Source organism: Leptosomus discolor, chromosome 1, assembly GCF_034619465.1.
Source record: "Leptosomus discolor isolate bLepDis1 chromosome 1, bLepDis1.hap2, whole genome shotgun sequence".
Taxonomy (NCBI): Eukaryota; Metazoa; Chordata; class Aves; order Leptosomiformes; family Leptosomidae; genus Leptosomus; species Leptosomus discolor.
In genome coordinates this window covers 126,731,176-126,747,540 of record NC_141391.1, presented here as the reverse complement: position 1 = coordinate 126,747,540, position 16,365 = coordinate 126,731,176, and the positions used below count along the sequence as shown (strand labels likewise).

At 40.2% G+C, this 16,365-nt stretch overlaps 1 protein-coding gene across 2 annotated transcripts in view; it reads right to left on the bottom strand.

Moving 5' to 3' along the window:
- Positions 1-16,365, bottom strand: part of GRAMD1C (GRAM domain containing 1C) — a 55,351-nt gene that overhangs the window by 35,587 nt on the left and 3,399 nt on the right. For both annotated transcript variants that reach the window (XM_086464221.1, XM_086464212.1), the window contains exon 3: positions 964-1,048. In XM_086464221.1, coding sequence (XP_086320347.1) covers positions 964-1,048 — 85 coding nt within the window. The remainder of the gene's footprint in view (positions 1-963; positions 1,049-16,365) is intronic.

Here is a 16,365-nt window from a genome sequence, read left to right as displayed (position 1 = left end):
TACCATGCTGACAAACACATCCAAGTGCACAGCATTAGAAGTGAGGATAAAATGAAGACTGGTTTGTGCTTTCCAGTGATGTCCTATGATGGCTGATGGGAATCACACACTTAAAATACTGAATTTTATGTTCTCACACCAATAGCTGGCATATGTCTCTGAAAAGAGTCTTTTAAATTACAAGCACCCACTGTGTCACTCAGTCCCAGAAGTCACATTAATCAAGGTGCTTATGGCAAGGGTCTAGGCTTAGTTCCAGGGAGCAAAGGAAAAGCTTCTCCTAAGGATGATCTACCTACTTAACAGCATCACTGAAGCAACATCCTTTACCTTTGTATCCAAGTACCAAACCATTACAACTGACTCAGACACTCACAGGACAGAAAATAAATGGTTATGACACTGCAAGAGGTACACCAAGTTGGTTGTCCATGCTGGAAAGAACATAAAACAAATTCAATGTTCTCAGGATTTACCTCTACCTCTGTTCTTCTCATACTTGCATTGCACAAGTCCATCAATGCACATATATTGAGTTTATGTGCTCAGTGCTCACCCTGACCCTGCATAGTGATCAGTCATCCCAGCTTGTAAGCCAGCAGCTGTCAAGACAGTCACACCTCCACTGCTCTTAGAAAGGGTTTTGTCTAAAAACCCACCAAAAAGTAGCGGCAGGAAAAGACATTAAGAGGCTCCCATCCTGTATCTAGATGAACCAGAGGATTCTGTATCCTCTCCTTCACTTCAAGCCCCAAAAGAAATCTGTCTTTTCACAAAGCAGGCAATACAGGAGAGGAATATGGACCTGCCTTTCCCTGAAAGTATTTGATGCTAGTTCAGAGACAGAAGAGTAAGAAGTTAACAGCTGTAGTTAGAATCTGCCATAAAAAAAACACCTTGGCACTACTGCAATCTGGAGTTATCAGCCAGAAGACAAGCACTTTTGATGTGATTACATCTTACCTACTATGAGTTTCTCCGAGTCTGGCAGATGAGAAAACTGTCTCTTGAATTCCTCACTCCTATATTTGTAAGTGGAACTTGAGAGCTGCAACAAAGAATGATAAAAGGTTAAACAAACAGATTTATTTTCAGCCATCAACTGTCGTCATACTGGATGTGTAATTTTATCTTGAAGAATAAATGGCCATCGAAAGAGCAATGAAGAATAGGTGGTATCTAAATGTGATCATCACTGTAACTTTATGCTTGCTTATGTAAGAGTGGGCTTCAAGTATTTAGGATAGCACGGGCCAAACTGTTCCTGTATCAGGCCAGATGCCAATTACAAGGCATTACAGTTGCACGATACCAACTCATAAGGACACGAGAGCCCCTTCCAGGGCAAAGCCTTCTAGCACGGCCTAAATCAAGAGTCAGCAAGGCCACGAGGCAGGAGGTGACAGAGCAAATCAAGTCCTCATGCAGTCCACTAGCTAGACACAAGGACACAGCCTAGAACACTCATTTCTACCTGGAGTACCATTTTGGAAATTCTACATTGCAGTGGATTTTTTGCCAGTTACTATAATTAGACCTGCAGGAATAAAGGCAAAAGTTTTCTCCAGTAAGGACAAATAGCAGCACCACCATCACCTCTGGTTCATTCAAGATTCAAACCATGTGGTAAAGTCACAGCAAAGAAGATTAATCTTGATGGACTTTAACTCACTCTTATAAGTGGAAGTTCCTGCTTCCATTCAAATAAAGAGCTTCACCATGTTCTCCAAAACTAATCTTGCTGTAAAAGCCCTATTTTTCATTTTGCAGTAATAACAAGGCCATATTTTTTTCTTAACAGATGTTGGCCACTTATTCTTGGGGCTGTCCTAACTAAATGCTGTATAAGGCAATGACTCAGCTGGACTATAGCTAAGACAGGAAGATGTCACTTTCAAGTGTTACCAAAACCAGGTATAAATATACTATAAAAGCTTCTTCTACTTTTTTTTTAAAAAAACCCCACCTTTCTAAAGATCTTAAGCACACGACTGTTATTCTCTCCTTGAGCACACTTGACATTCACCATTAAACTCATCTCTACCATAAGATTAGTGGTTATTTACGTTTAGGGTGAGGGAAGAAAGAAGGCAAAGAACCACTTTTGACTGTATAATCTTGCAGCACATTTACTAAAAAACCACCTAATTTTAGCACACTCCTGTGGTATATTAGTTGGTCACCACCCTTTCATTAGGTCTGTGCTTGCTGTCAAAATGATCCCAGAACAAAGACAGCCTTATCTTCAGCTTGAAAGTGTTTTAATAAACTAGTGCCAAGTGTGCCCCCACCTCATCAAGATTCTCACATTTTGCTGTTTTCCACAGAAGAGATTCCTGCTTCTCACAGTTCAGAAGTTCCCTGAACACCACCCTACACACACATCCTATGATGGTCTGTCATCTACCTATACTTGAGAATTGAGCTCTTTGGCCACAAGAACACGTAAGTGCTACTTCAAGGTCAGGTGTTTAAGTGCACATAACACAGGAGAGGGCAAAGTTACCCTGACTCAGTTCAGCTTTAAAAAAAAAAAAAAACCCAAACACATTGATGTTACCTTCTGTTACCATCAATAAAATAAAAGTCTTCATGTCTGACCACTGGTGAGTACATATTTGCTGCCTACTAATATTCTGAACGTCGTAATGCAAAAAGGCAGTGAGGGAGGGAGACAGAAAATACACCCACCCCTCCCCTTCTGAGAAAAGTAAGCATGAAAGTTTTAGGTGCAACATCTTAGACATGTCCTCTAAGCTGTATGCTTCCAGTTATATTTCAGCCATTTCTGACATCACAAAAGCAACATTCTTGGAGAGCATGTCATCTACTAAAGCAGACAGGCTATGGTTTCTTGGCCTTGCCATATAGTGCTCTGAAATCCACCCTTTCAATTGATCATTTGAAACAGGTATCCAATGACTGCACCTCTTTGAAGAAATGGAGTTCTTCACAATTGCTCTGGAAAGAGACATGAGGAAAACTGAAAACTTAACTCAGACCTGTAAAGATTCCACCTATACAGTTTACAGAGTCGTACCTCAATTGACTGAAGTCTGAGCTTGTGATGATAATGCTAACACACACGGGGGGGGGGGTGGTGGTGAAGAACTAACCTGCCATGAGAGCAAAAGAAAGCGCACAATCTTCAAGGCTGATTTATGAAACTATGGATTTAAGCCATGCTTTTAAGAAGAGAAGTAGTTTCTCAAACAAGCTGTGGACAAGAGATAAGAGGTACACTAAAGCTAAATATTTTTGTTGGTTGTAAGATAAAAGTAATCAGGAAGAGGAGAATAAGAAAATTACAGTATCACAGATGCATTTATATTAGTGCCTGAATCAGCCAGTTCAACAACTCTAAGAATACAAACTCAAGATATCTTGAGTTTTACTTAGAAAAAGAATTTTTCTAGAGCATAAGACCTGCTATAGAGCTTGTCTGAGAAACCTTGCTGGCATTTAGAAGTGTTCTTTGTCACAAGTAACAAACAGGCTACAAGAAATCCTCTTATTAATTGTAGATTTCTCCTGAGCTCTTAAAACATTTATGAAGAGTCTGCTCTGAATCCTTATCTAATCAGCAGAAAAAAGTGAGTACATTGAAACTTTTTAATCTCCTCTTTTCCTTACTTTGCATGAATATTATCTCACTTAGACCTGTAATTATTATGTACTCAGTACTTGGCTTAGAGATTAAGAGATCACTCAATGAACTTGGGAAACAACAAGGATAATTTTGACACTATTGGCACTATCAATTTCCTTAAAGTGAAGAAAATAAGACATTTCCATTTCTATGAATACAGCATCTCTCGATCACTATTATAATATCCAAGACATGGCAGCATTTGAGACAGGTTGCCACCTCTGGGTTACAAAAAACTTACCATCAAATATTAAAAGAAGAAAGGCATAAATTGAGCTGTAGCATGGCATTTAAGAGATGAAAACAGCAACTCATTTTTAACACATGCACGTTTCTAAGTTTAATTATAAGTCATTAGGCAAACACTTTGCCCAAGGATAATCTTAGGCATTTATGAGTATGCTATATTTAATCACGAAAAAAATTATTAAGACCAGCCAACAACATATAAGCATCCTTTATCTGAAGCCACAAAATATACAAGAAACCTGTAAAAAAGCATAAGCAGAAAATTCTCTTCAGTGTCATCCAGGAAGTTTTACAGAACACAGTTATGTAAGAACCAGATACTACTTGAAGACACAAACAAGTGATTCTTATGCCTCGTTTAGAAATGGACCAGAGTCCAACTATATAAAGTCATGTTCCAGAACAAAATATGTTAACCTAAATAGGACTAAGCTGGGTTATTTATATGATAGAAGCCAGTTAAAAAACAGCTTCCCTTCACATTTATATCTTCAAAGTGTGGACACTACAATTAGAGCCATTTAGCAAACTGCAGAGGAAAATTAAGCTACACCTTCTCCCAGGAGTACAGCAAAAATCCTAATCATTAGGAAATTATTTGATTGCACATATCACTAAGCATGCAAATAGTCAATCAACCTCAGCAGAACAGCGTGCACATTTTTTGACATTTGCTAATGACAGTAGTAATTTTGCATTTGCTTTGTTAATGTTTTCCCCTTGTTTTGAGTCACCACAAAAACCACATCACCTGACAATTTGCATTCTATAGTTTTGACATGCAGCTATGAATACAAACAACTAAGAATACAGGTAAGGACCTCACCACTAGAGTAACACAACTCTGACGTAACCTCATGTTAGGAGATGCACGCGTACCTCCCACTGATCTTCCGTCTTGGTATCAGTTACCACCAAGTGCTTGGGGTCCCAAAATTAAACAAGTCTATAAGCAAGCTGCCTGACCTACTCCACTTTTATGCTCAGAAGCCTCACTTAACCATCAAAATATGGCGAGACGTGTGGCTTCGCTCCTCTGTCTACAGGCAAGAATTTCATGCCACTATCTCTACACCCCACTGAAAGACCACCTGATGTGCTATTCCCCAAAGACAGAAGAGCTTGACCTGCACTTTCCTATGAAGTTTCTAGACCTGGTCAAAACCAAGTTTGGATATGTTAGTAAGGTTAGGATGAAAGTACTTTTTAATCCTAGGCTAGCACATTAAAACTGACATTAAACATCCTGGCAAAAATGGCTGCATTTCTACTGAAGAATGAATTATTTGCCCCTCTCTTCAAATTCATCTAAATCCTTCTTAGCATCAGGAGAAAGAAAAAGAAAACAGCCTTGAGAAGAACAACACACAGTCAGAAAGGAGTTTGATTTTATACCATAAGACCACTTCAGAGTGCACATGTTCTTAAAACTTATCTGGTATGGGAGAAATAAAAATCACAAAACCAAAACATATCAACATCCCACTTCCAGTGAATCTAAAGCCTCACTAGGCTAGGAGAGCACCCAGCTAACAGCCCTGAACAAAAACCTCATTTAACAGTATAAGGCAGACAAATTTAACACTTCACATTCTCCAAAATAGGTTCAGGCAGACTTATCTCTAAACACAAGAACAACTCCCATGGCACACTGAGATGGGGCTCTCTCTGCTGAGGCTACCCATAAAACATACCAAGTCTGACAAGCCTTTCCATCAGAGAAATGCTGATCCCACTGCAGCCATTTATTTCTTCAGTCCAGAAAAGTTCATTATGACTATCCAATCTAATCTGTAACACACAAACCATAGCTATCTTGTGATTTAGCTCCTGCTTTAAAACCAGAGCTGCGATGACCAGTTGGGTTTTTTTTTTCCCAAAGGGAAAATATATATTTTACCTTCTTAAATTAAAAGGTCACCCCTGATGGAAAAATCATCCTAGCTACGGATAGTTCCCCTAGCGGTCTGTTGATTAAACTTATCTTCACTTTGTGAATTATTTTCAGATTGTGAACAAGTTACCCAATATCTTCTTTTGGGGTAGGAATTAAGCTTCTCAAGTTTATTACCAAAAAAGATTTTTTTCAGACTTATTTTCATGGCTCTTCTGAATCCCCTCCTATTTTCAATGTGCTTCTTGAGCGCGAGACGTAGCATTGCAGGAGTCACTGCAAACACACATAAATCCAACTCACATTTGCTTTTAGGCACAGAATCACAGTGGAAGCTCACATCCACATGACAACCAGTCTCCCTTTTTTTCACAGTTCTAGGACAGTTTTCCATTTCTTCTGAAAACAAGCACAAGGCTGTATTTTGAAAGTGTCAGACTTTTTCCTGTTCACCCTGTCACAAGTAAACAGCCTGGATCCACTCTGTTACAATGATCTGTTTTCCTAACCATTCCTTGACAGAATCACAGAAAAATTTTGGGTTAGAAATAACTTTCAGTTACTGAGTACTCATAAGCTTTGCTAGCAGTAACTTACTACAGCACGAAAACATTAGATTTGCACAGGGAAAGAACCACTCACAGGACCTGAAGAGCAACACCACCTTACTTGGGGTGACTTATTGTGCTGTGTACAGTACACTGTGCACTTTGGGACTGGACGTGTACAGTGTCCACTTTTTTTTAAATAAGGAGCTATTTGATCACACCCGATTATCCACACAGTTGTATTTCATTCATAGGTCATATGAGGCATGTCACCCAATAAAAAGGAAAAAAAAGAAGTAACTGTTGTCAGGGTTGGCTCAGACATTGTACTGCCTAGGAGCCTGCTTTCCAAAAGTTCCCATGCTCTCAAGGAAATGGCAACAAGTTCACAGCCACAGTGGGAGGAGGAAGAGTTTAAGGAGCTAGGACTATTTTACTTACATTCATTATATGCTCTTCTTCATTCACCCTTAACTTCTCTGGAGAGGGGAGTCTCATAAGCCCAGGGCACTCTTCCAGTGGGCCACTGGCAGGCACAGGGCTGTGCACTAGGGTCATTACGTCCCCTTCCGTGGCCCAGCCCCCCTCTTATTTGCAGAGGCTGAAGGAGAAACAGATTTTAACATTTCTTAGTGACTAAGCAGAAAAAACCAACAATGGCAGTTCTCCTTCAGAGGCATCTGTGTACAGGCAGAATGGCATCCAGTAAGAATTTTGGTGCAACTATGTCTGTCTTCTGTCGGAAACAGAACATGTAAAATTTCAAGGAAGCAATATTAAAATAAAGGTCATGAGCAAATACACACCTACTGTTTGTTTGGTGTTTGGTCAGGTTTTGTCTGTTTGTTTGTTTTTAATCACGTGAGATCCCACAAACAAGGCTAAAGACAGAGTCCCTAGTCCCCCCAAAAGGATCGTTACTATTAATTAGTTCTCACAGATGCACAGGCAGGCACAAAAATGTTAGACAGACTATTATTTACCACTAACACCAGTAGCTTCCAAAAATCCATGTAGTAAGAAACTCCTTAGAACTATTTAATAATGGAGAGCTTCTGAAATATTAAGATGTCCACTTACAAAGTATTTGACACCCAGTGTCATGAAACTGACTGAATTAGGTACCTTGAAAGGGAGGCTGCTCCTGTTTATTTTAAAGACTGGGTCTAGTACATCAGAAGCGTTGTGTCCCACCACATCAACCGTAGTTCAGCCCTCATCAGCTCCACTGTGGACATCAGTTTCATCAAGCCATCGTCAATATGACATGTGGTAAGACTCTGCTTTTCTGAAAAGCCATTCTGGTCAACTGCTGACCAGGGAGGCCTGTATCACAGCTGTTTACCCCACAGTGTGACATGAACCTAGCTGAACTGGAATCCTGTTCACAAAAAGCCTGGTTATCTCTTGCACCTCACCAGCCACCTTGTCCTCCTGAGAGCAGGAAAGAAGGTCCCACACTTCAGCTTTGCCTATATAAGTACAAATATCAAATCATGTTGGAGTACAGCTTGGAAAACAGCCTACAAAAAACACAACTGAAGTTGTCACAATTGCAGTTTTGACAGACAAGAAAATTTAGCATCATATGAAATACTGGGAACTATGCTGCTAACATCAGGTTACATAATTAGAAATAGAACAAAAGTATCAATTCTTGTGAAGAATTTTTAAACTTAGCTTCCTTCCCAAGCACAAAAAACCCCCTCAAAGGCTTAAAGTTTATAAAGTTGAAAGATATAGAGGTAATTCTTTGGAGAAATTTAAGTTGCACAACCAGTTATAGATTTATTTTATTTTTTAATATTCTTTAGAAAAAACAGTAGAAAAGATCTGGAAGAATTTTGTAACAAAGCATTTCAGTTCAGAACACATGAGGAACTCTCCCAAGTTCCTCCTTCAATATCCCACTGGAACTAGCTCAATTTCACAAGCCGTTAGATTTCATTGAAATAGGGTTCAGCTGAAACTATTTCAACAAGATCCTTGGGAAACAAGCTGATAACCTCCTTATCAATGACAAGAAAGCCTCTTGTCATTAGCAGCATTATAGGCTTTGCCTTGGAAAAAAAAAATTTGGATTGAGAATATCCCCTGCTTATTCTGAAGCAATTGCTTTGTATCAGCACTTTCTTTCTGCGAATAAGCATTCTAAAACTTTTTTTAAATGGTGAAGCCAACGTACTTTTCTAACAACTCTGATCTGGATATAAAATCTCAAGTTTGACATGTACAGTGAGGAGCAAAGCATATGCTCCATTTCAGAAATAAAACTGACTGAGGCATGAAGCTAACGTAAAGTCAGAAGACACACATCCCCTACACAAACCTCCTCCTCCAGCTGCCTGCAGCCTGTTCCAACCCATGCAAATCCCTGGCTGACACTCAAGCAGCCTCTACGGCTCCCCCTTCTCTCACCCACTTGCTCAGAGCCGGTGCTGGACACCATCCAGCAGAGCTAGCTAGCGTTCTGCCAGCCCTTGCTTGCATGCCAGCTTGGAAAACAGGCTGAAACACACCAGCCTTGCAGAACATGCAAACAAATGCTGCAGCAAGTGGTCAAAGAAAACTTAAGGGCAGGGTGGGGGCAGGAATAGAGCTGCCCAGTTCCAATCTAAAATCACTATAACCTAAACGGATTTTGGGAGGCAGAATGCAGTAGCATAGGTTATTTCAAGTTCACAGAAGTCCCAAAAGGGACAGCAGAGGAAAGTACCATCACCAGGGAAACACCAGCTTGGAAAGGAGCACTCAAGGCCCAACGCTCCTCCTCTCTGCATCAAAGGCTACAGCCCATGCACCAGTCTTAAAGACAGAGTACTTCTACACCTGGTAACTCAGCGTGGACCCAAATCTGCTCTCACACAAGACTGGGCCATTGTCCACTTATAAATCACACCCTTGCAAAGACAATTCCTCAGTCTGAGCTTCAGAGCAGGGGGGAGGAGATCAGGGCGTGCTTCATGCACACCCAAGCTCCCAAAATGAGTATGCTAGCATCCACCCCTCCACCAGCTGCCCAGAGCTCAGTGCTTTGTAGGCATGGAGCAGACACTTTGAGGCAAGGGATATAGGGCTTTGCATGCCCATCAGATCTCTCCACCTGCTCTGAAAGAAGAACAGCAGCCATACATCTATTCTGCTTTCTTTGTGCTGTCTGCCCCCTTCCATCTGCCCTACCTAGGCCCTGTCTGCTGCATTTCTTCCAGTAACTACAGGAAGTCAGGCTCTGACTGTCGTTTGCATAGGGGGCTGTTCTGGGAGAGAGGAGGACAACTACAGAGGAAACAGCAGGCTGCACAGGAGCTTCACCCTGCACAGATCATGAGCCACTACAGCAGCAAGGGGCTGTGGAGCCCCTCTCTGCTGCAAGGCATCACCCACCAATCCCCAGCAGCTACCCCAACACACACACGGTTTCAGAGCTATAGGAGAGGCAGGTGTCTCTATGGTGCATCCACCTCACCCACTGAAGGCCCAGCCTCCTACAAGTCGGATCCCCTTGGGCGCTTGGCTGAACATAGAGCTAATGACTCACAACAGCAAGGAGGAGAGATCCTTTCTCCTTGCACAGCCCCACTGAGGAAGTTGAGAGAAGAAACAGAAAAATGCATTTCAAGGCATTTTAATAATTCGTATAATCAGATTTAAATCTGAACGCCTGAGAGGAGAAGATAACTGAACGCAATTGGGCTACATTTACAGTCATTTTGCCAGCCACAGCTGCTTACTAGAATCAAGCAGTTGTCTTTGTGCACCTAGCTGGGTGGTGGCGCTTTAGATGGCCTGCAGTTCTGTTGTCAAGATCAGCTACGTATGTAAATAGCAGGAACTGGTTTCACCAGAAAAACGAGGCAACTCTTCTGCCTTCCCAAAGCAAAGCTAGGATACATCACAGGGAATCTCTGCATGCTGAAAGAGCAGCGAGGTATTGGAAGGCAAATCTATACAGAAAAATATTAACTGGTGATTTCTTTCCATCAGAAAGACAGCAAGAGCACTCAAAGTGATCTCAAAGGCCCTGCCAAAGCCTGGGTACCAGTGTGACTCAGGCCTCAGAAGCAGCATGAGCATAAAGTGATTTAAGTGCATTCCCTGTTTATAAGATAATGCCATTTTCAGCTGATTAAACACCTGAGTCTGGATGTTTGCAATTAGCAATAAGGCTGATAAATAATTATATTTGAAACAGAAGTTATATAACTGCTACCAAGTACCTCCAAATTCGGATGAAAAAAAAATTTAAATTTTAAATAAGGTTAAGCAAAAAGTTCAAGAGATTTGAAAACTTGAATTGACAAACATCTTCCCCAACGCTGAACTGGAAACTAAGGTGCCTTCATCTTCCAGGAAGCAAGATGCTCCAATCTCAGATTTGCTCAGCATCCTCATCAATACCATCCATAGCTGGCAATAACTTCTTTGGACCTGGTAGTAAAATTATACCTAATATTACCCTGCCAGAGACCATGTTTCGTGTTGCCTCCCCAAGACATTAGTACAAGCCAAGTTCACAAGGGTTTAAGTGCCCAGCTCCTTTTCATTTTAGAGAAAAATTGTGGATCTGTACCTACTTTACCGACTTAAAAAATGCAGCATTCAAGAAACCATCTTTTTTGTTGTTGTTTTACTAATTTTATCTACTGCACAAGGATTTAACAACAACAAAACCACCGAAACAACAAAGAACACACACAAAAAATCCCTGTGATACATCAAGTTCTAAAACCAACCAATAAACCAAGTGTGTTTGTATGAATGCTGCAGTTACTATTTTAACATTGTGTAATTGAAGCAAGTTTGTCACCCTCCCTCCACAAAGCTATCTTTTGGTTCAGACAATTTGCTCCCCAGTTTAGAGGCCTGTAACTACATTGTCCAGGTTTCAACAGCCATAAAGGTGCTAACAAATATGATGCAATGGCAATTAAAAGCTCAGTCAAGATAATTTCCTTTTGGATACAGAAAATACATTCCTTTCTGAACAGCAGTTTCATCTGACTCATATCTCTTCCTACAGCATGTGTGTGAAACAATTAGCCAATGTTATTTGCTAAGAACATCTGTTCCTTCACCTGATCTTTCACTCCAGGCTGCCTAATAATGGAGGGGGGGGGTGTGTGTGATAAAATAATCAAACTGTCTTTAGGTTTACTTGATCCATTTAATAAAATTTAATAAACAGGTGGAAAAACTCCAGATTTGGGGGGGGGGGGGGGCGCGGGCATGGGGAAATCTCATACAACAAAGTAACTATAAAACATTATTTGTGACATCTTGTCTTCCTTACCTGCACCAAAGTCCCACCAAGATTACTTGATACAAAAGTAGCCAAATACAGACCCAAAAGAACAGTATAGCTCAGTGGCACATACGCCTCCTTACTTTGCCAGAACTGGACTCTGATCTGTATTTAAGTTTAGTAACAGTCCCCAAATATTGGTCAGAAAAAAGGTCATGAAGGAAACAAACCATCTTCTTGGTAGTAATTCCTCTCGTGTCATTTACTTTTCAGCAGCATATAGGAGGATGCATAAATACTTTGGATCAGGACTACAGTGAAAACCTGAAGGAGCATATTAAACTACAACCGTAGTTACATAGTTAATGCAGTAGTGACTGTGGACAGTTAGATGAACTGTCTTGGTGTAAATTACACTGGTCATCTCATTAAGCCTGCCAGCAGCCCTACTGCCCTTGAAATTACATGGAAAATTGCACTTACCAAGCAATTGCCCCAAAACTATCTTTCCTGTGAGATATCTAATTTGATCTCCTCCTTTTCTACCTTAGAAACCAAATGCAAATTTTACTCTTAGTCATTTCTATATTAAAAGCTGCTACCAGATTTGATTGGACAGCTTTCAGCATCACATGTAATTTTAGTTCAACTTCATATAAAAGTGGAACGCAAAGGGTCACCTATTGGGAGACATGTATGCCAGTACAAGCTGACTAGAGCTACATACACACCATGGTTCATGATCACATGTCTCCACTCATTCTGAACAAGGGGTGATATCTTGAGTCCTGGTGGGCAGGCACAGCAGAAGAGAAGGAGAGAGGTCCCATGAGCAGGCCAAAGTCCTGAATTACTCTACCCATCATTTCCCTAGGGCCTTTACAGGGTTGCAGCAACAAATACACCAATATCCCAATGTAGGCTTTCCTGACTCTGCAAGCAACTCCAGTAGAAAAGCACTAAAAACCCCACTTACTCCATGTAATTTCTAAAATGCTGCCAATATCACCAAGGAATCTTGACATAACTCAATTTGCGCATAACCATCTGCTACATAGGATGACACAAGATACAGCTTCCAGAGTAGTCATTAGTAGAAAAGCCATATAGTCTCATCCAGAATGCTCTTATGTTTTTGGATCGGTATATGTCCCAAATCATCTAAACCTCAACAAAAGATTTCATATTTTGATTATTAATTTTTTCCTTAAGTATTTCCTGAAGAATTTTCTACTCCTAGTTGTTGCTAATGACTTAATTAAGTGTATCACTAAACAATCACAGTATGTACAGTTTTGTTTACCTGTCTTCTTTCCCTGCAAAGGGATGCAAGTAGCCCATCTAAAGCTGACTTGAAAGAGACAGTGCTACACCACTGCTTGTTTGCAGAAATACTGAACAAAAAAGCTGTAACCAAACCACAAAGACCAAAGAGCTTACTTCGATCTCTTAGAGCTGTCTTTTAAACCTTTCATTCTACGAGCTAAGAACTGCCCTTTCATTAAAAGGGTATCACCATTCAACCAACTCCATGCTGATTTTCTGAACTCTATTGCATTTCTAGCAGTTTTGCTCCCAGCGACTTTAAAAAAAAAAGTAAACCACACAAACCTAAAGTATTTTCTTCCTGATTAAACTTAATTTTCAGGTTCTAGACAAATCAAGTCTGTTGCTGCATCAACAGCAATAAAGATTCCCAGAGTGAAAAGAAGTGAGAAAAAACACTTTAGCCTAATCAGCCATATTCAAGGGCTAGTCAGAACTACAGAGTTTATCTTTTCTTACCATTTTAAAATGCTGCTTCGGTATAATCAGCGCTATCACAGGGCTTAAAAAAAAAATAAAAAGCACCTATTCTAGATTCCAGATAGGTAAACAAACAATGTACCAGTGCCACAAGTACAGCAAAAGCTATTTAGACTAAAGTTCAGTTTAGACATTTCAGAAAAAATCAGGGTAAGTACACTTAAGATTTTCATTCTCTTTGGAGATCTACAGCATTTATTCAATTCTCATCCTCCTTAGCAAATTGCTTGATACCAGCAAATAAAAAGGCTAAAAATCCCCCTCCCATGTCACAAGCCATGATGGAGACATGTGGATGCACAGATGAGAAGCAAAGCTTTCTTCAGAAGTAACATAACAAGTACACCACACAGGATCTGAAGCAACTGTCAGAGGGCCTTAAATACCAGCCTGCCAAAACATAGTTATCCATTTAACAAGCCCAGTAAACCATTCCCAGGGTGAACATGAGTCTTCAGAGAAAGGCAGAAGGAGCATTCAAACAACTATAGACGCAAGAAATATTTCATCGAACCCTTACTAGTCTTGGGCCCTAAAGTATGTCAACTTTTAACTGTGCTGCAATAAGTTCTCTTCCAAATTGTAGTGTATATCTGCATCCCTCCTGTGCAGGTTTGAGTCATATGTTTATCGTATTCTTGGCATTCATATTCTCCCACACTCCTACAGACTAGCTCTTTCTCATAGAAACCAACTCCACATTTGTAAAAATCCCAAATGCTTTTCCAAATCTTGTGCAACCTCACTTACTCCTGTATTATGAAAAATAAAAGGCTTATTTTCACTTTTCACTGTACCACTTGTTTGCTTCTATTGTTGCAGTCCTTCACACTGACTAACTCTTTAAACTGACATTACATTGCAACCAAACTGGCTTTTTTAAAGCTTCTATTATTTTCTTATATACACCTCCTTGGCACCTCACATTTCCAAATTCTTAAACAAGCCTCCCAGATGAAAGCAATTTTCTGAGAGGTGCTCATTTGATTTCAACTCTACCTACCTACCTTTTCATTGCAAGGGAAGGACTTACTTTTTTGTTCCTTCTTTCCACGGGCATTCTTCTTATTGTAGACATATATGAACTTTGACTGTTTATTAATAGAAACTAGAGTTCCCAGACAGAACACCCTCACTTTTGATGCAAGGATCCTTTTCATTAGCTTCCTCATTCACCTTTACCTTCTTCATTACAGTAGGAGAACACTTCAGACTTTCATAGATTTCTTCCAAGGATATTAAATTGAACTATATTTCATTATGAAGAGTGTAAAAAGGATAAAAAATGAATTCAGAATCTTGAGATAGGGCTTCCAGATGTAACTTAATTTCCAAAGCATCTTTGATTTCCATCATTTCTATTTGCAGTTGCCAAAACTAGAAATATTTAATCAAAAGCAGATGCAAGCTTTACAGGTTCCATTAAAGAGGGAAAACCCTGAGATTATGTTTGCAAGCAAGCTTTTTTTCTTCCTCCAGTGAAGTTATAAAAGTCTAGCTGTCCATCCCCAGGGAACAGTCTTCAAAAAAAAAAACCAAACCAACAAACAAAAAAACCCTCCATCCACCTTAAAAACAGCAGTTAGTAACACGACCAGTTTAAGAATTGCTTACAGTAATACAGAAAATTAATTCTTCCTCCAAATTTTTTAATAAAGCTATCCAAAGTGTATATATATATATTTTGAGAGATGGGGAAAAAACTATGCACAGTAGGATTCTCTTCTTCTCTTCCTTCCCTGCTAATTTTTCTGCTATCCCTTCCTTCTCCCCACTCACCATAGCCAGAAAGAGATAACCCAGAGGCTCCCAGCCCTAACTTGCTGCTAATTACATACGCACACAGCACTTATTGAGCATTCATGATACCTGGCCTGACTTCCAGAGGCATGGCACAACTGCCTACTCCCACTCAAATACATCAAAAATTGAAGTCAAACCAGTCAGGCTCTAACATCCACATTTGGTTTCCATCATCAGAGAAGCAAGAGTACATACTGAGAAGAAGTGAGACCTTGGAACAAACCAAAGTTGTCAGAAAGGTGCAGCCTCTCAAAGCAAATAACGCAGACAACAAAGCCGATCCCCAGATGCTACTGCAGGGTAGTCTTGTTGTTGCAGTAATTCCTTAGTTCTACCGACTCAAGAGGATGAAGGAGCGTAACAACTCCACGCCTGCCGCAGGACACCAAGATGATCCTTTGTCAAATGTTAGTGACACATGCTTCGCACACTGGAACAAACCGCCTTCCGTGTTATCACCTACACATTTACTGTGACTCAGTACTTAGGGAGACTCAATGATTTGTTTATACAGTCAGCAGCTGATCATCAACTATGAAGGTTATTAAAACACATTTTCTGTCTAGAAGAGCAGGGGAAAAAAGCCAATGACATAACATTTTATTTCAGAGATCTTAATTTTTGCCTCAAATTTGTGACCTTCTGCTTCTTGCTATGTCTAAGTTCAATCCCCTTGAGGCTGAGAAAATGGGTACCACAGCTTCCCACAACGAGATTGGTAGAGGTTTTTAAAACTAATCAGTGACAAACAGTACATCTAGAACTTTACAAGCCACAACATAGTCTTAAAAGAGACAAGTATTTACACAGTTCCTTTGTTTTAACTGCAAGGTCATATTTGCAGAACCAGATAAACACTAAGTTCAAACAAATACTGAGCTCTTGAAGGATAAATCATAGACAGAAGGCAACCATCTAATCATATCGGACTGCACCTCACACTCTTAGCAGCTGCCACGGCACTGAAGAATCCCATTCCCCTGAAGTTACAGGCACGCATTACTACAGGAAGCAGGAAGTAGCACTGTGAGGACACATGATACCCTGCACTGTACATGCCTAAAGCTCTGTTCAAAGAGATTTCTAACCCTTGGCATCTGTCTCAAACCCCAAAATACAAGCCAATAGCAGAGTGATATTCTTCATATATTTACTGACTTTTTAGATTGCCAAG